The sequence below is a fragment of the Trichoderma atroviride genome, chromosome 1, assembly GCF_020647795.1.
Source record: "Trichoderma atroviride chromosome 1, complete sequence".
In the NCBI taxonomy this organism is placed as follows: Eukaryota; Fungi; Ascomycota; class Sordariomycetes; order Hypocreales; family Hypocreaceae; genus Trichoderma; species Trichoderma atroviride.
Window position 1 is genome coordinate 1,165,738 of NC_089400.1, and position 17,040 is coordinate 1,182,777.

The following is a 17,040-nucleotide window of genomic DNA, read 5'->3' on the forward strand; positions in this document are numbered from 1 at the left end:
CGGAGTATCTCTTCGGCCACAAGACAGTCAATCACATATCGTTTATAACAATGTCTTTTTACTCTGTTTAATGATCTATTCAAACATAGTTTATGCCTTGGCTTGTTTCCGCTCCAAGGCCTTTTCCAAAGACGCCACCCTCTCGTCAATCTTCTTGAACGACCAGCTCTCAAACGTGGGAGGGTAAAGGAAAGGGCGAAGATCAAATCTGTGATCGTCTTGGGAATAAGATTCAGCTGAATGTAAAGATTAGTATCATTATTAATCCGGATAAACCATTTTCATAAACATTCATACCGTGATAAGCCGGAGTCCCTACCGTGCTCTTGTGGCGGTTAATGGAATAAAAGAAGAAGAAACGCTTTACTTTGTCGGCGATCTCGCGAGGGCTCAGTTTGCCTTCTCCGCCCCATTCGTTGAGGAGTCGCAGGAACATGCCGTACGGTCCAAGCTTGTTCTGCTTACGTAGTGACTGTGATGGTATTTTAGCGCTAGTTGCTGATTTAGCTGCAGTTTGATTTACTTACACCAAAGCGCGATAGTTCGTCATAGGTCATGCCCATATCAGCTGCAAGTTTGTAAGTTTATGCCCTTTTTCTAGATGTTGTGATTTCAACACTTACCTTCATCACTTTGCACGTAGGTTTCAGTGATGGGCTCGAGTTCAGCCGTTGCTATTCTTGTCGTTAATAAAACGGGAACGAGTTGTATTTTGTAAGATGTAGACTGTTTGACTCACGAATGGCGTGGATGAACTCGTCCAGAATAGGCATATCAAAGCTTTTGCTCGCCCAGGCAATGAAGCGTTTACTTTAAGAGTACAATGTCAGTAATTGTTCTAACAACAGTATCTCTATGAAATCCTGCATGGAAAGAATACTCACAGGTCAGACTTGCTGATAGAACCGATTGGATTAAGATCGGCAGAGCTGCAGTCATATTTTGTGAGATCTATTTTGTTTGTGTCAGTATATTGTATTGCATAGGAATTTTGAGATTTTGATTACTCACATCCGCGAAGGCATTCATCGACATTGCTGGATCCAAGGACCAGCAGGCCGCCTCCTCCCGGTCGTTGCCGGACGGTCGGCAGCATCTGCGCGTAATAGTAGGCGATGACCATGCGAGAGCGGCTCTGGATATTTTGTAAGGCCACTGAGATTGTTAGCGTAATATCGTAGGAAATTTAGAAGGGACACATACAATTTTCAGCGACTGATCCTCCGTGGACCTTGAACCTGGGTTCAAATCCTGTGCCTTGCGTGAGCAAGTTCTTCGTGGCGTGGAAAGTGTCGTCGATATTCATGTCTGTATGGTAGCTACCAATACGGCTGGCAAGATCCTTGGCACGTTGTCGAGTTTCTTTGCTGCTTTGAGCGGCCATTCCCATGAAGACGGTATGGAAGATCTGATTACAGAATTCCTCGGGCGTATCAGGCAATTTATCGGAGAAGGCAGCGAGTCTTTTAACGTCCGCAATCACTTCTGAATTGCCATCTTTGACGGCTTGGACTACGAGTCGGCACATGCTATACACAATGACAGCCGTCGCGCAGGAATCGATGCCTCCTGATAGAGGCACTAGATAGCCCGCAGTTTTACTTCGTCGCACTTTGAGTATTCATTAGTATATAGGTCAAATCATTGATAACAGAGACTATGGCTCGATGTGCATGCAGCACTAGGGAAAGACAAAAGACTTACAGTAATCCCAGAGCCAGCATGCTGGGCCAAGAGCCTACACAACATTAATGATTAGCAATAATTCTCCTTGATGAAGATTGAAAAGCTTCTTTAGGGAGGCGGCCGGCCATATAATGGTCGGATTTAACAGAGGACGTACAATTTCTTCCTCAGGGAGGTGATATCTTGGGGGCATAATGGGAGTCGGAACTTCAAGAATTCTGAGGTTATCATGAGAGAGCGTAAAGTCAACCTCAATTCTCTCGTACACCGGTGCTTGCACGGCTTGGAAATTGCGAGATGGGGCGAAGCGGTAGGCTCGCACTTCCTCGAGGTCGACTGTCGCAGTCACCACCTCAACATCTAGCAAGCTGAACTGCGCGCCCTGGGCAACAATGTCACCGTTGACCACAATCATTGAGCAGCCATCATAGAGGAGACGATCACCATCACAACCTGCAGAAGGTAAGTAGAGAAACAGCTAGCTAGGAGGTTGTGGTATTGGACGCACCAGACTGGTTTGCGTAGAGGTAGATGCCACCGTTTTTCCGTGTAGCCTCTTGAATCAAAGAAATTCTCTCGTTGAGCTTTCGCAAGCTGTGATGCGACCCAGAACTGTTTGTGAAAATTTCAACGCCGTTGAGGCCCCTGGAAAAGAGTTAATAAATCCATGGTTTCTAACCCTGCAGCTAAAGAGACAAACATGTTGATATGCGGCGCCTGGGGGGGTGAAGAGCTCTTCACACGTTTCAGCGGCAAGGGTCGTGTCGTTAAGAGACAAGATGACGTCGCCGATGGGGATCTGTCGTCTTCCTTGGTGTTGCTGGATTTGAGGCGGAAGGTTGTACTTTTCAACATATCTAGGCCGATTCCAGGGAGTAAAGAAGCGGTTTTCTCTAAAGTTTCTGTGCAGAGGAAAAGGTTAGCCATTTCCACCATCACATCGACATAATGGCAAGTTTGAGGGAAACTGGAAAACCTCAACATGTGTGCTGAGATGACTCATCTGGAGAACAACACTGCAACTCACCCATCGTTGGCTAGATATATCTTGGGGCGGAGGCACAGCAGCTTTCCGTCAAGAATAATTGCACGACAGTTATATCGGCATCCGCGGTGCATAACCGGCAAGCCTATATCAAGAAGAATGCCATGGAGAGAAGTATCCGTCAGAATTTTTGATAGCATATCCATGGAATGGTCATAAGTGTCAGATTCCAGAAAGTGGTCGAGACTGTTGCGCCATTAGTGACTGGTCGACCAAATAAGAGCTATAATTTTAAGATTTTATGCCTATAGAGGCCTTATTGAGAGAATCTTGAAACTCACCATCCATAACCGCTTATTTCCAGCTCGGGACCAGTTCGCAAGGTAGCTCCGGCTTCTTTGGCTTTGAGGATACTCGTACGAATTCGTGCAAGGTTGCCCTCCCAATCCAGTGCCCACTGGTTGAGAGAGCATGTTGCCAAAGTGATGAGCTGCGCCATCTTCAACTATCAAGGTGAAAAAACAGAGATGTTGAAAGAAAATCACGATGAGAGAAATTACGAAGAGCCTTGAAGTAAAAGAACGGCTATGCAGTAGCTGAGGATTAATACCCAGGCATTACTGTAATAGGATAAGGAAAGAGGGGGGGTATGGATCGAGGCATGAAACTTTTCTAGAATTTGCTTAAGTAAGATGCCGAGCAACGCCGACGCTTCGTGCTTTGTGTCAACTTGGTTAAGGAATTGGACGACTGTCTAATGAGAAACTATAGAAACTATCGCAGATTGGAGTAAAATACTGAACATGGGTAAGTTTGAAAATATATAGCTCTCACTTGTCTCTGGAGCCTATATCTCCAGTCTGCTCTCACAGTTGCATTGCAGATTGTCCGGGTTCCAAATCCGGAGCCTCGTAAGCACGTGTAGTACATCCATCTACATTTAGCCACCAAGGGACATTGCAACTTATGATGCGACAATTACTATGATTACAAGATTATAGATATGAAACCACCTAATTAAGCAATGATTGCGTCGATTGATTCTCCAAAGCAAAAGACTTTTTATTGCCGCGGAGCATGAAAATTGGACGGCTATGAATGCGGATTTACAGGTCACCAACCAAACCCTTGTCTGCGCGGACTTTCGGGTGACACCAGGCAGAGCTGAGGCCTTGCCCAGTGACGTCTACAGGGCTGAATGTCCGCGAATATATTGCCCACGGACCTGCGGCGCCATCCCGAGATTGCTGACCGGGGCTGTAAAATTGGCCTGCATATCAAACCAGCCACAGCGAATGAAGCCGAGAGGTGACGATGCGCTGTTCAGGAGGCTGAGAAGGCGGAAAGGCAGTTGAACACATCGTCAGCCACCAATAGTGGAGAAGCCTCTGACGAGTCTCTGCTCCAGACATGCTCAGCCTGAAGAATACAGACTGCAGATGCCTTGCGTCGGCGATGCTGTGGCTGGACACGATCTTCACGCCTCTGAGAGGACAAGAGGCAAAGGTCATGCGCGCTCTCATCACCGAATCACTGATGCGCAAAGGCAGCTCAAAAGGAGGCCTCGAGTGACGCATGGGCGCCTTGCAAAATCGTCAAATGCCTTTTTGCGTTATGGATGCTAAGCTTTATCGCGGAACTCAAATCCACGCGTACCATCTAGCCCAAAGAGGCATATCGCCCTGTGCATCCGGCAGCAAATTGCGCCAAGCTGAAGCTCCGAGCACGACTTGGCACCGCTCTGACAGCCACCACCTCGAATTGCGACACCGTGTCCGCCACTATGGTCTGCTAGTACAAGTAGCTCTGCTTTTTCCAATTAAGCTCTCCTTAACTCGTCTGGACATTTCCAACCGCTCCTTCGCCCAGGCATTTGTATATCTTCCCTTCAACGAGACCTTTTCTCTCTCGTTTTCTGCTTCTCCATCCCTTCTCCCCCCGCTGCGATCCACCTCATCTGCAGCTTCGACAGGCGACCCCTCTCTGCTCGATACCGCTGTCATTTTTTTTTTCGCCTCCAGCCTTGACCCAGGCCTGCCCATATAAAGAAGCCGACACACGCTGCACCCTCGGCCCGTAATCACGCGAGCTTGCTGGCAGCGCGGTTTTGCCCCTCCCACATTAGCGGCACGGATTTCGTGATAGAAGACCAGACTCGAACATCATGTCGGCACCAAGGACTCGGAGAAGAGCTGCCCAGGAAAAGCTCGAGCAGGTCTCTGATGACGACCACTCGCCGGCCGTCGTGGACGGCAACGGCTCGGCCCACGATGCGCCGGAAGCCTCGGATTCTGATTCTGACGGCGACGAGAACATCTTTCTGTTCTGGCCCAACATCATAGGTACGCGGTGAAGCTGGAGCGTCAAGATTCCGTGGAAAACAAGACAAAACTTATGAGCTGTCGCTAATGATGCTGGTTATTAGGCTACTGCCGAATCGTCCTTGCTATTGCGTCCCTCTACTACATGCCCCTGCACCCTCGCACCTGTTCGTTACTCTACAGCGTTTCGTGCTTGCTCGACGCTCTCGACGGATATGCTGCCCGAGCCTTCAACCAGTCGACTCGCTTTGGCGCTGTCCTGGACATGGTCACGGATCGCTGCACCACCTCGTGCTTGCTGGTCTTCTTGTCCTCGGCCTTCCCGCGATGGGCCATCATCTTCCAGAGCTTGATTGCGCTCGACTTCTCCAGCCATTACATGCACATGTACGCCACCTTGGTTGTTGGCGGGTCCGACTCTAGCCACAAGAATATCGATAAGAGCCAGAGCTGGCTTCTGAACCTGTACTATACCAACAAGGTTCGTGTTTGACATGGACTAATCCCCACCCGTCAAAGTTTACGAAGCTGACCCATTACCGTTCTAGACCGTCCTGTTCGTATTCTGCCTCTTCAACGAAGTCTTCTTCATTGCGCTCTATCTCCTGTCCTTCTCCTCGCCGCTCCTTTCGCCCCACCTCATCAAAAGCGTGGAGGAGACCAGCGGTGGTCTGATCCAGCCAGGCGTGCCCGTCAACACATCCCTGCTCCGACAACTGTTCCCCGATCCCTTCAGCGCCGCTGCCCTCGAGATTGCCCGAGCCAACAAGATGGATTCCACCCTCCCTTGGGTCATCACCGGTATCAGCTTTCCCATCATGCTGGCCAAGCAGATCATCAACGTGGTGCAGCTGGTCAAGGCAAGCAGGTGGCTTGCTGAAGTTGACATCAAATCACGGAAAGCCAAGGGCCTGGGCAAGAAGGCGAGAACGGCCTAATCGAGTCGAATTGAAGAATAACCAGTCAAACGTCGCCGCGATAACGACACACAGTGGCAAATTGTTCAAAGATTGAAAGGCACAATTGTTGCTTTACAAAATGATTTGATTTGGCGACTGTTGACCATTTAGGACTTGGATTGGGCGGAGCAATCTAATGCAGTCCTTTTGTATCGCAACATGGGTGTTGTTTTTGGTGAAAATTTACGCGCTGCTAGCCTTCGTGATGCCTCTCTTTCATCTTTCACGGCAAGCAGCTGTTAATATTGCATGGCTTGGCGCAAACGGGGCTTGACAAATAGGGGTGGCGGTCGTGACACTTGTCTCATTCCACATCGTACCTATGAACGGATGGGCTGGAGGGAATAAAAATACGTTGAAAACATAAAATTTGGAGAAATATTGGGAACAAAGAGCTATGCAATCTTTTCCTCTTCAGCCTGGCCTTGCAGCCTTGCGGGATGCTGTTGTTCATCTATATTCTGGTTTGTTTGTTGGCAGAACATGATCAAGTCTTGGTTTGCCTTCTTTTCTGTCTTTCTTTTCTTATTTTCCCCTGTTTTACTGCTGTACATACATACCTTTATTGTTCTTTCATTATGATTTCTTAATATTAGTAGATTAGTGGTATAAAACCGATGCGTTGAATACAAACGAGGCCGTTGAGTCACATGAAAATTTACAGATTGTTCAAGACAACTTGGCAAAAGATTTGCTTAATTTCGGGGGTATCTGAACAAGTTTGTTTGTTTAATTTAGTTATTCAAAAATTAATATATGACGGGATATTATAGACTTCATGTTTCCCTTTTGTGTATACATATCAATCTTTTCACCTTCTTGACGAAGAACCCTCGCCGATAGCGTTATGGCTCGACAGCACTTCGTCTTTGAATGCACCGCCAGCGACCCCGCTGGCTGTTTGAGCAGCGTCAGACTTTTCGATAATGTGTGAGACCTCGAGTGGTACAATCTCCATGGGCGTGGAGAGGCCGTACCAGGCGACGACGATGACACCAAGGATGCCGGTGATGCAGCTGAATACGAGGGCGACGATGCCGCGGGGAGTGAAGCTATCAAGTCCTGTGTTAGCAACTTGTCGACACCCAAAAGGCCTTTATTGAAGAAGGGGGATAGTGAGGGGGGGTCCTTACCCGCTAGGGATTGTGCCAGGAGGCTTGTTCTGGCCGGAGAGGTCCAAGAAGTCGACGGTGTTGCCTGCGGCGTTGCCCTTTGTGAGTGTCTTGGAAGCATCGCAGACAGAGAGGTGGTCATCGGGAATGGTCAACTGCTTCTGGATGTCGAGAGGGGCTTCGACAAAGGTGGCGAGAAGACCAGAGGCAACGTGCCACTCAAGATGACAGTGGAAGAGCCAAATGCCTAGAGGGAAAAAAGTCATGTCAACTCAGCATTATGTCTGATAACCAAAGAAGAAGAAAAGGAAATATTATCCGTCTTGGATCAAAGGAGGGGGAAGAAGACATACCAGGATTATCAGCCTTGAAGCGCATGACGATATTGCCATTCGGCCACATGACGAGGGTATCTCTCCGCATAGGCACGCTTATAAAGTCGCTCTCGGAGAGATTCTCATCCGCAAACGTACCGGCCTCTTCCTCGGAGCGGTGAATGGCCTGGAACGCGTGACCATGGAGATGGACGGGATGACGGCCAGAGTCGAGGTTGTTGACGACAATCTGGACGATTTCGCCCTTTTGCAGAACAAAGGAGCGGGTGAACTCTCCGTAGACGGCGGGGTTGTTTGCGAGGTCGCCTGTGGAGAGGGCCGTGTAGAGAGTAGGCACCTTGGGCGGAGTGTAGGTGATGTTGTCGAAGAAGGCATAGTTCTTTCCGTCGCGGAGATTGTCCATGATGATGTCGAGCTGCACGACCTGGTCTGGCTCAGGCAGCAGCTTCATCTTGTCGTACGGCACAAGGTCCATGTCGTCAAAAGGGTTGAGTTCGTCGATGATGGCGGCGTCAGGGAAGTTAGCTTTGGAGTCATATGTCAACCATCCCGTGACGTTGTAGTTGAGATCCTCGGGCAAAGTATCAAACAGAGTCTGTATAAAAGTTTAGTATTTTTTTTTTTTTTAATGTTTCTCTCTCCAATGAATGCTTACAGTGTCCATGCTAGAGATGATGGGAAAGTTGGCAGAGGTATCGTTCTTGGTCGTAAGGAGGAAGCTGACACGCTGAGCAGCGGCGATATAGACCATCTCAGCTTCAGCGGCTTCGGTGTATATGCCGTCAACTTCAATGATGCGCATCGTGTGTCCTTCTATCCAGACGTACTGTCCAGCAAAGGCGCCAATGTTGAGAACGCGGAACATGTAAGTCTTGTTGGGCTCCACAGAAATGGTCAGATTTTGGGTTTCATTCATGAGCACGGCCTTGGGCACCGGCTCAGCACCCGTTGGGTTGTTCTTTGTGAGGAAAGTTGGGAGAAGAGTGGCCATTTGATCATGGTACCAGTCTGACAGAGTTAGAACAAGCTCATGGTCGACTTCCTTTTGGTAAGGAAACTTGGGGTCGTGAACAATGAGAGGACCGCGGAGGCCATCGGGATACTGGGCATTGTGATGAGAGTGGTACCAATATGTGCCCGGCTGGTTGATCTGTAGCGGACTGGTCAGGATGCTGCTTTTTGATAGGAGTAGAAGGAGGAGAGATTTACCGTGAAGTTGTACGTGAAAGAATATCCTGGAGGGATCTGGCACTGAGACACGCCTACCGGACCATCCATGTGTGTCGAGCCATTCTGGTAAATGCCGTGGAAATGCAAAGAAGTAGACTGATTACCGAGCTGGTTGTTGACGTTGATGACGACACGATCACCGATATTGGCCTCGATCTGAGGAATGGGCCATTGGTTATTGATACCAATGACGGGACGCGGGAATGCTCCGTCCGGATTGGCCGTGACCCAAGTGATGTTGAAGTCGTAATTGACAGTAGCTGCGCCGGCAAGGCCCAGAGAGGCAGCGAGCAAAGCTGCTGCCCGAGTGAAGCTTTTCATCTTGTGGAAGATTAGGTAGTTTGGCAATCTCTCTCTCACACACTCTCGTTATCAAGACAGAGTGGACGACTAAGAAGGGATGAGAGGAGACGGCAGAGAGATGAGATGGAAGAAAGAGGGAGAGAATCAGACGGGACGGGAAAGAACCGGCATTCGCCCACGGCAGCCTTGCAGTTCTAGGCCCTCGCTGAAAAAGCTGTAAATGGCGAGAAAAATGTTGAGGTCCTTCCGATTATCGCATCAGAGATTGATAACGCAGCTGTGGCTAGACCCGGCGGAAAAAAATGCTTCAAGGGCAGCACTACCTATGCGGCCGGTCCGCCGCCACGAGTTCTTGGCCAACGCGATTTCAGTCCACATGTACTAAGACACAAGATGATAAAAAAATTCAAGGGTCCAGTCACGCCACAGACTCATTTTTTAAGACAAATGACCCGCGCCGATTGTTTCGTTTCGTTTCATTCAGCCAACGGTGCATGGATCGGGCGCTGCAGTTCCTCCGGCTGAGGGGCATTGGCGGCAGCACAGCAGGGATGCGACATGCATAGAAATAAGCTACGAGGCTAGATGACTAAAACTGGGTAGCACTGGTGCGGTGTTTGTTTGCTTTAGTAGTGGGCTGCAATGGGTAGTAGATAGTACTTCTGTTTAGAGAAACAATGTATGCGGATCGAAGTCCAGCTTCGGCGGCAGCTCGCTTGCTCCTCCGAGATGGTAGCGCCAAAAGTTCGAACAAGCATAAATCTTGGCTTAATTCGCGCCCGTGATTGGGCAGCAAAGATCGCCGAGATCCAGTTGTGGCCCAGCAGTAGCGCAGCGGGGCAGCTGATGGGGATTGACGGCCGTTAGCGTCATCAGATAAGATGATCAAGAGTGCTGCAAGAGCTCAAATGTTCCGGTTGATGGTCGCTACTGTAAGCCACAGCGCAGATACGGACCAGGATGAAAATGGCGCACAAAGAATAGCCTGTTAATAGACTCGCTTTAGTTCGTATTTACGACCAGAAGAGAGAAAACGGGGAATACAACAGTCATAATGGAGCCACTCTATTCTTTTTGGTTCTGTAACTAGAGAGAACTCGGTCTAAGGTGAGCAGAGGCCAACAAGACTTATACCTAAGTAATCAAGTAGGAAAAAAATGAAGAGGAAAATAATTGAACATCAGATGATAACCCGTCATGACTCCCAGGCTATTCTTCTACGGTATCCATATTGGCTTCTGTCCCGCCGACGATATCCTGTATCCATGGCACTTCGAAGCAGTTTATCCCACCTCTCAGCAGCCCTTTTATCCGATAGCTCCGACTCAAACCGACCTCCCGTATGCGGAAGCTATCCGCAGGTTCTTCACGCGTACCCAATTCTCTTTGACCGTTTTATTCCCATCATCCTAGCAGTGACATACTACTAGTATATGGCCTTGGACAAAATTAGATCCATGTAACCCAACGGTAAAATTTTCTCTCTTGCTCTCTTTTGTTGGTCGACCCATCACCAATTCATCCATGGCTAGTGTTCCGTAAGTGGGAGTGGGGTTAGGAAAACAGGTGCCACAAAGTAGACTAAACGCCTTGGACAAGCTTCTCGTCAAGCTTATCTGATCCGAGTCGGAGCTGGGCCCGGCTGTTTGATCTAGGAATTGGACCGGGCTGGAATTGTCTCGGTAACTTGTGACCGTATCAGCGAGCTTTCTCTCTCTTCAAATTCTGTTTATGCTGCCGATGCCGCTTTTGCCCTGCCCATGGCCGTTGTAGGAATCAATATTTCCAGCTCTCTCCCTTGCATTTCTTAAACCCTTTTTTTCTTCTCCTTCTTCTTCGTCTTTCTCTTCGGTACCCAGTAGCTCCTGCTCTTCTTTTTGCCAGCAGAATTCTCTCTGCTCATTGCCCGCAATGGCCAAAGACGTCTTCTCAGTCCCCGTCTTCCTCGTCGTCTTCCGCGAGACGCTGGAGACGGTCATCATTGTCTCCGTCCTGCTCGCCTTTTTGAAGCAGACGCTCGATGGCCCAAATGCCGACCGCGCAACTTACAAAAAGCTGCGGCGCCAGGTAAATAAGAAACACAGAAGAAAGATGCCTAGTATTGGAACTATTTGAGCTTACACGTCAACTATTTTAGATCTGGATTGGCATTGCCTCGGGATTCTTGCTCTGCATGATCATCGCCGCCGCCCTCATCGGCGTCTTCTACACCGTCGGCTCCAACACCTGGGACAAGAGCGAGCAGTACTACGAGGGCGCCTTTTCGCTCGTGGCGTCCATCATCATCACCATCATGGGCGCGGCGCTGCTGCGCATCGGCAAGATGCAGGAGAAGTGGCGCGTCAAGCTCGCCAAGGCCGTCGAGTCGCCCATCAAGGTCGGGTCAAGCCGCAATTGGGTCTCCCAGGTCTTGGAGAAGTACGCCATGTTCTTCCTGCCCTTTATTACTGTCCTGCGAGAGGGCATTGAGGCTGTCGTGTTCGTGGCTGGTGTAACGTTTTCGGCTCCGGCGTATGCGGTGCCTCTACCAGTTGTAATAGGATTATTAGTTGGGGTTGTTGTGGGATATATCTTGTACAAGTGAGTTTGCCCTTGACATCTTTTCGTTCTATTCCACAGTAGCTGATCGATCTTCACAGGGGAGGCTCATCAACAAGACTGCAATATTTCCTTGTCGCATCTACTTGTTTGCTGTATCTCGTGGGCGCAGGATTATTTTCAAGAGCTGTTTGGTCGCTAGAACAAGGAAAGTGGAACAATATTGTCGGTAGCGATGCCTCTGAGCTTGGCTCTGGTCCCGGATCGTATGATATTGACAAGGTTGTGTGGCATGTCAACGTAAGTAATCGTCATCAACTTGAAAATACGGCTTGTCTAATGATACTAGTGCTGCAATCCCAACGTACCAAACAATGGAGGCTGGGGAATCTTCAACGCCATCCTCGGCTGGAACAACACCGGTACTTACGGCTCCGTCATCTCGTACAATCTCTACTGGGTGTTTGTCATGTCTTCGTTCATCCTCCTTAGGTTTCGCGAGACCAAGGGACGATGGCCTTTCCAGAAGGCGAAGCCCGCTGTCCGCGCTGACACTGAAGCCCGTAGCGGAAGCGAGAGCAACGACGGAGTTATTGAGTCTAAAAACGTAACAGAAACAACGACGACGCTGCACTAGAAAATTGGTCGAGCATAGCACATGAGACATCTCAATTGATGGTACTGTTATGACATATATATATATATGTGTGTGGATACATGATAATAAGCCAGCCAAGCTTTGTATTCTCGTAAATTTGGCCTCACATCAAGTGTGATAATGTACACTGATTCAAACTCTATATTTCCATTTCAGCGTCCTTCATAAATACCAGTAGATTTTAGGTCGCATTTTGTATGGCCAGCACGCACATTCCGAAGTTCCAAACTTACTAAGCCGTTCAATGTACGTGCACGACACAAAAACGCAAGGCCCAGCTCCTCCTTCTCCGCATCCTAGGCTTCAGGAGTCCAGTCCCACGAGCTTGCCGTGAAGAGGCCTTTCGACAGTCTATCGGTATACATGGCTGCTTCGTAACGAAGCCGCTGATCGCTTGCCACTGCTCTAGTGAAGACAAACTTGACTTCTTCTTCATCCTCTCTAAGCCGGCGGTCTCTCAGCTGCGTCCACGACACCTCCGATCGACGCTTCTTCCAGTCGGCATGGGCGATGGAAGTGCCGCTTGCGCTCAGCATGGTCCGAATATAGTCTGTAATTGGATCCATGCGGATTTTAAGCCCGCAATTTGTGTGGTGCTTGTCGATTTGATAGTTGGGGCACTGCTTGAGAGTGTTGAGGAGATCATCAATGTTGATCATAGCGCCGTCTGGCACAGCCTCGAGAGACGGCGAAGTGTAGTCGACGAGGAACAGCAGATTTTTCGACACCAAGAACTTGAGCATTTGTCCAAGCTGGAATGAATCACAGGCTCCACTGGAGTCATAGCCAAGCTTGCACTGTCTCTCCTTGGAGCAGTACAGATTCAGGAAGTGGCGCTGAACAGACGCAATGGTATTCAAGACGCATTCTCTCCGGTACTCGAGTTCCTCTGTGCATTCGTTAACATTTTGGCTTAGGCGATGCATATACACGTCAGGTTGGGGTAGCTTACCTTCTATGCCTTCGGGCAAATGCCACCACGCAGCCGTCAACTCCTCACGCTCTTCGGAGTAGTCGCTCCACAGACGAGATCCTCGCACGACAAGCTCTCGCGCCGCTTGATGCAGCTTCATGCCATTGCTGAGGAGCCAGGAAACGAGAATCTTCTCCCGAAGCGTCTGCTCCGCATCCGTGTTACGGCCACTGTCATCGGCAAAGGGTCGATTGTTCGTCACTGGCCAGCGGAGCCCATTAAGCGAGCGAGCCACCGCCGTGAGACAGTCGAAGCGGTCTGCGAGAATAGCCATTGTGGTGACCTCCGACAAGCCTACCCTCGGCGCCTTGAGTGGCTTCTGGTGGATGATCTTGAGCATGTCCTCAAACACATGTTCGCGGCCCGCCGCCTTTGTGGCTTCGTCGTCATCCGTGATTCTGATCCACGGCAGGTCTGCGGCATCTGCCTTGCCAGGCTCAATCTTCAATGCCGCAAGTTTCTTGTACACCTCATCAATGGCCGAGGCCTCACTAAACTTTGGGTTGGACAAGAGGTTGGCGAAATACTGAGAGTGCTTCTTCAGGGCGGCTTGGCTGACCCGATACGCAACAGTCACCTTGCGCTTGAGAGCGGGCTGAGGGGCGCCGCTGGGCTTCTTAAGTGCCAGGGCTGACGCCTTCTGCGACTTCTTGAGCGTTTCCTTGGAGGTTTCGAACGTCACGTCCAGAATGATATCGCCGGCCTCGGCGATGTTGACGACTGTTGGGCCGTCTACTTCAGAATTCTTGGCAGCCTCTGCGTCTGCGGCTGCCGCAGACTCGCCCATCCTTCCAGCAGAACGAATACTATCGACATAGAATGACCGAGGTTGCGAAAAGAAAAAAAGTCTGACCGGCCAGCCAGTCCACGAGTTATTTGAGTGTCGCGAGAGGGCCAAGGACCTGCCAGACGCCTTGCAGTGGCATTATTAGCAGTCCCTATCAGTTGCCAGCCCCAGCCTGATGCCTAAGCCGCGGCTTGCTGGGATTTCTTCGTGCTCACTGTTTTTTTTCTTCGATGCCTGGGTCAGCGCCAAAAGGCGATTAGTGCCATCGCATCGCAGTGCCGCTGCCGCTGTGGGCTAAGCATGGCCGGGCATCAACAGCGACGATTACTCAACGCAGATGCGCTGCACTGCCTGCGCAGTGGCCTGTGTCGGCGGCCAGGCACCAAAGTCCAGCGCTGCGTCCACCATCCACACGCGCTGCACCCCTGCGTTGCCGCACTGCTTGAGAGCCTGCAGGGGGCCCTTGGCAAATCGGTCGGAAATGATATCACATCGAATCTCTGCTTGCCTCGTCGACATATCAGTGCGATAGAGCTTGGACATGGCTTGGCCAGTAGATGCACAGCTTGGGCATCAATCGAGAAGATTTTTTTTTTCTTTAAAAATTTTCATAGAAGGCGGTGGAAGTATTTGGCTACATATGTATTGTATATTGAGCACGGGTATTGGGCTGCAGGTGGTTGATTGAACTGAAGGCTGGACCCAAATTAGCCTCTGCATGGAGTCACTCCTACTAAACTTCGGGCGTTACCAGCACAGACGTTGCCGAGCTTGCTGCCGCTGGCGCGCAACTCCTCTGGCCTTTCTTTGTCCGCTTGTAGCCCGCGAGTAATTTTCCTTCCAAGCTTGCTGTCTACAATCTCCTCATTCCCAACCCTGTTGCTCTCCTTTCAACGCCCAAACACGATATTTCGTTTTCGAAATTACCAAGAACTCTCATATTGACGTGCAAGACTCTCTCACTGAGCCGCATAAAGCCGTTCGGCTATCTCGACAAAACGACCAGGCTTTCTTTGCCCGAGACATTCGTCCTTCCTCCTTCTGCGTCCCCAACGGCGAGCCCATGGCTGTGAGCGACGGCAAATTGACAGCGACCCGACTCCGAAAACGTCTCCGAATGCTTGGGATTGAGCGTCTCGAGCTTCGGGCAGCGCACACAGTCTTCACTCTCAATGGCGAACTTGGCCACTAAAGCGCTAGGCTCGGCATCGAGAGCTGCCGCCCACATCTCCCCCGACGCTGTTCCGATCCCCGCGATACCGACCGCTTTGCGAACCTCTCGCGTGGGCACTCCGTTGAATCTGCCAGATGATGCTCTGCGGCTTCAGAAGGAGAGCGCAGCAGTCCGCCCAAATCGATATACGGCTCTAGCGACGAGAGCAAGGTCGTGTCCCGCACAGACACGGCTATGCGGAGCCCGCGGGGTATCTCGCGACACCATCGTTGACTTGCCTCCAAGACATGCGCTGCCGGCTACCAGGCGGGATTTCCATACGTACTTTGTCACTCATCTGCCGTCTTCCTCCCTACATCCAGACTCTGGCCGGCTATACGGGTCCGGCCACAAGCTCCCCCGCGATGCCTCGACACCCCATACCCCAAGTCCCGGGTCTTCCCCCGCTGTCTCGATACCAAACATGCCTAGTCAAAACATGACTGTCGTGAGGATACCTTTGCGGCGGGCTAAGCATCACTTTGGTACAGCAACTGCCCGAGGCAATCGTCCTTATAACGAGGATTCAGACCAGGCGGGGATTGTTGACATGCCGGCTTTTGCAAAGAGGGCGCCGACAAGCGTGAGGCAGAAGCCGGGAGAGCCCACTGCGGCAGACAGCGCTCTTGGAGATCCTCAGGTATTCTACTTTGGAGTTTTTGACGGGCATGGAGGAGTTCAGTGTTCCCATTTTCTTCGAGATGAGTTGCATGGCTACATTGAAGAGGCATCATCTGAATTTGGCCTCCAGAGCAGCCTGCGGAAAAAGAACCCTTGGGAAGTATCCAGAAGGCCCGTTACCAAGGAGCAAGCCCTTGATAACGTAAACATGAAAAAGCCTGATGAGGTGAAGGGCGATGCCCAGCTTCCAGAACGTGATGGTAACACACGGCAAGCCCCACGGCATGGAGATCCTCTGCCCAGTGCCGAGTCCGAGCCTGTCGAAGTATCGGACTATGAAAAGGCCATCAAGTTGAAGAAGGGTCTGGTGCAAGAGTACAGAGACTCAATTGGTGGCTACTTTCGTCGTTTTCAGCCAGAGCATTTTAACCTCACAGACGGTGGTGAGAATCAAACCATTTCGGTTGAAGCGGCCCTTGCCTACGCATTTCTCCGCGCCGATTTGGACTTTGTCTCGGCACAGGCTCGGAAAGTCGACCCGGACGATATCCGGGTCAGCGATAGCCCCCTGAACAACGACGAGATACTGGGTGAGCCTCACGCCACGCCGTCAGGCCACGACATTGGTGGTGCTACGCGGTTCAAGGGGGGGGTCTACTGCGTCGATTGCGCTCATCTCCACACCCACGCCTGCGCCCTTTTGGCACCCTGGCGCACACTCGTCGCTCATTGTAGCACACGTCGGCGATACTCGCGTATTGCTGTGCGATACAGCGACGGGCCTTGCTCAACCCTTGACGTCAGATCACCATCCTACCACGCCACGCGAGAGCAATCGCCTGCGTCGATACGCCCCAGCCGGTTCCATGGTGTCTGGAGATAGTTTTGGAGAAGAGCGCATTGCAGGCCTGGCCAACAGCCGAGCCTTTGGCGACGTCAAGAGCAAGCGGATAGGCGTCTCTGCAGAGCCCGAGATCACCAGGGTAGAGCTCGGCCCTGCTCAGTATTCGTTCATCGTGCTCATGAGCGATGGTGTGTCTGGCACCCTCAGCGACCAGGAGATTGTAGATGTCATCAAGGAAGCTAAAACCCCAGAGGAAGGTGCTCGTCGAGTTGTCGAGTACGCGACCGAAGTTTCCGACGATGGCGATAATGCGACATGCCAGGTTGTGCGACTGGGCGGCTGGGAGCGTCGGTCTGAAGGGGGCTTGGGCAGTCTGGGGACAAAGGAGTTTAGGGACATTAGACGTGCGGAGGCTCAGGATCCGCGACGACGCTCGAAGCGGTAAGAAGTCTTCCATAATGAAGGGTAGCTAAGT

The 17,040-nt window shown here is 50.8% G+C and overlaps 9 protein-coding genes across 11 annotated transcripts; 5 read left to right on the forward strand and 4 right to left on the reverse strand.

Moving 5' to 3' along the window:
- Positions 1-28: 28 nt before the first annotated feature.
- On the reverse strand, positions 29-3,624 carry TrAtP1_000464 (uncharacterized protein). Of its 2 annotated transcripts, XM_014091649.2 has the most exons (14): positions 3,013-3,624; positions 2,714-2,917; positions 2,387-2,588; positions 2,195-2,331; positions 1,844-2,139; positions 1,705-1,738; positions 1,204-1,611; positions 1,012-1,155; positions 885-951; positions 740-810; positions 624-674; positions 528-568; positions 298-472; positions 29-236 (listed from the first exon to the last, which is right to left on the reverse strand). In XM_014091649.2, exons 2-14 carry the CDS (start codon positions 2,715-2,717, stop codon positions 91-93), a joined length of 1,776 nt encoding a protein of 591 aa, XP_013947124.2. In that variant the 5' UTR covers positions 2,718-2,917; positions 3,013-3,624; the 3' UTR covers positions 29-90. The 2 variants fall into 2 exon arrangements, with proteins under 2 accessions (XP_013947124.2, XP_065966661.1); XM_066110589.1 differs by lacking the exons at positions 2,714-2,917; positions 3,013-3,624 and having other exon boundaries at positions 2,195-2,589.
- A 457-nt stretch (positions 3,625-4,081) lies between these two features.
- On the forward strand, positions 4,082-4,243 carry TrAtP1_000465 (uncharacterized protein; the record flags this gene model as incomplete). Its single annotated transcript, XM_066110590.1, has 1 exon — positions 4,082-4,243. One exon carries the CDS (start codon positions 4,082-4,084, stop codon positions 4,241-4,243), a length of 162 nt encoding a protein of 53 aa, XP_065966662.1.
- Positions 4,244-4,835: 592 nt separating this feature from the next.
- Positions 4,836-5,930, forward strand: TrAtP1_000466 (uncharacterized protein; the record flags this gene model as incomplete). The annotated part of the gene is made up of 3 exons (XM_014091648.2): positions 4,836-5,013; positions 5,097-5,473; positions 5,541-5,930. The coding sequence occupies 3 exons, from the start codon at positions 4,836-4,838 to the stop codon at positions 5,928-5,930; spliced, it is 945 nt and encodes a 314-aa protein (XP_013947123.1).
- Positions 5,931-6,709: 779 nt separating this feature from the next.
- On the reverse strand, positions 6,710-9,420 carry TrAtP1_000467 (uncharacterized protein). Of its 2 annotated transcripts, XM_014091647.2 has the most exons (5): positions 8,608-9,420; positions 8,054-8,548; positions 7,417-7,993; positions 7,085-7,310; positions 6,710-7,003 (listed from the first exon to the last, which is right to left on the reverse strand). In XM_014091647.2, the coding sequence occupies exons 1-5, from the start codon at positions 8,947-8,949 to the stop codon at positions 6,763-6,765; spliced, it is 1,881 nt and encodes a 626-aa protein (XP_013947122.1). In that variant the 5' UTR covers positions 8,950-9,420; the 3' UTR covers positions 6,710-6,762. The 2 variants fall into 2 exon arrangements, with proteins under 2 accessions (XP_013947122.1, XP_065966663.1); XM_066110591.1 differs by having other exon boundaries at positions 7,085-7,993.
- Positions 9,421-10,842: 1,422 nt separating this feature from the next.
- TrAtP1_000468 (uncharacterized protein) lies at positions 10,843-12,106 on the forward strand (the record flags this gene model as incomplete). The annotated part of the gene is made up of 4 exons (XM_014091646.1): positions 10,843-10,998; positions 11,069-11,511; positions 11,571-11,769; positions 11,819-12,106. 4 exons carry the CDS (start codon positions 10,843-10,845, stop codon positions 12,104-12,106), a joined length of 1,086 nt encoding a protein of 361 aa, XP_013947121.1.
- A 317-nt stretch (positions 12,107-12,423) lies between these two features.
- On the reverse strand, positions 12,424-13,887 carry TrAtP1_000469 (uncharacterized protein; the record flags this gene model as incomplete). Its single annotated transcript, XM_014091645.2, has 2 exons — positions 12,424-13,016; positions 13,080-13,887. 2 exons carry the CDS (start codon positions 13,885-13,887, stop codon positions 12,424-12,426), a joined length of 1,401 nt encoding a protein of 466 aa, XP_013947120.2.
- A 324-nt stretch (positions 13,888-14,211) lies between these two features.
- On the reverse strand, positions 14,212-14,430 carry TrAtP1_000470 (uncharacterized protein; the record flags this gene model as incomplete). Its single annotated transcript, XM_066110592.1, has 1 exon — positions 14,212-14,430. The coding sequence occupies one exon, from the start codon at positions 14,428-14,430 to the stop codon at positions 14,212-14,214; it is 219 nt and encodes a 72-aa protein (XP_065966664.1).
- A 629-nt stretch (positions 14,431-15,059) lies between these two features.
- Positions 15,060-16,604, forward strand: TrAtP1_000471 (uncharacterized protein; the record flags this gene model as incomplete). Its single annotated transcript, XM_014091643.2, has 1 exon — positions 15,060-16,604. One exon carries the CDS (start codon positions 15,060-15,062, stop codon positions 16,602-16,604), a length of 1,545 nt encoding a protein of 514 aa, XP_013947118.2.
- A 139-nt stretch (positions 16,605-16,743) lies between these two features.
- Positions 16,744-17,010, forward strand: TrAtP1_000472 (uncharacterized protein; the record flags this gene model as incomplete). The annotated part of the gene is made up of 1 exon (XM_066110593.1): positions 16,744-17,010. One exon carries the CDS (start codon positions 16,744-16,746, stop codon positions 17,008-17,010), a length of 267 nt encoding a protein of 88 aa, XP_065966665.1.
- Between the last annotated feature and the right edge of the window lie 30 nt (positions 17,011-17,040).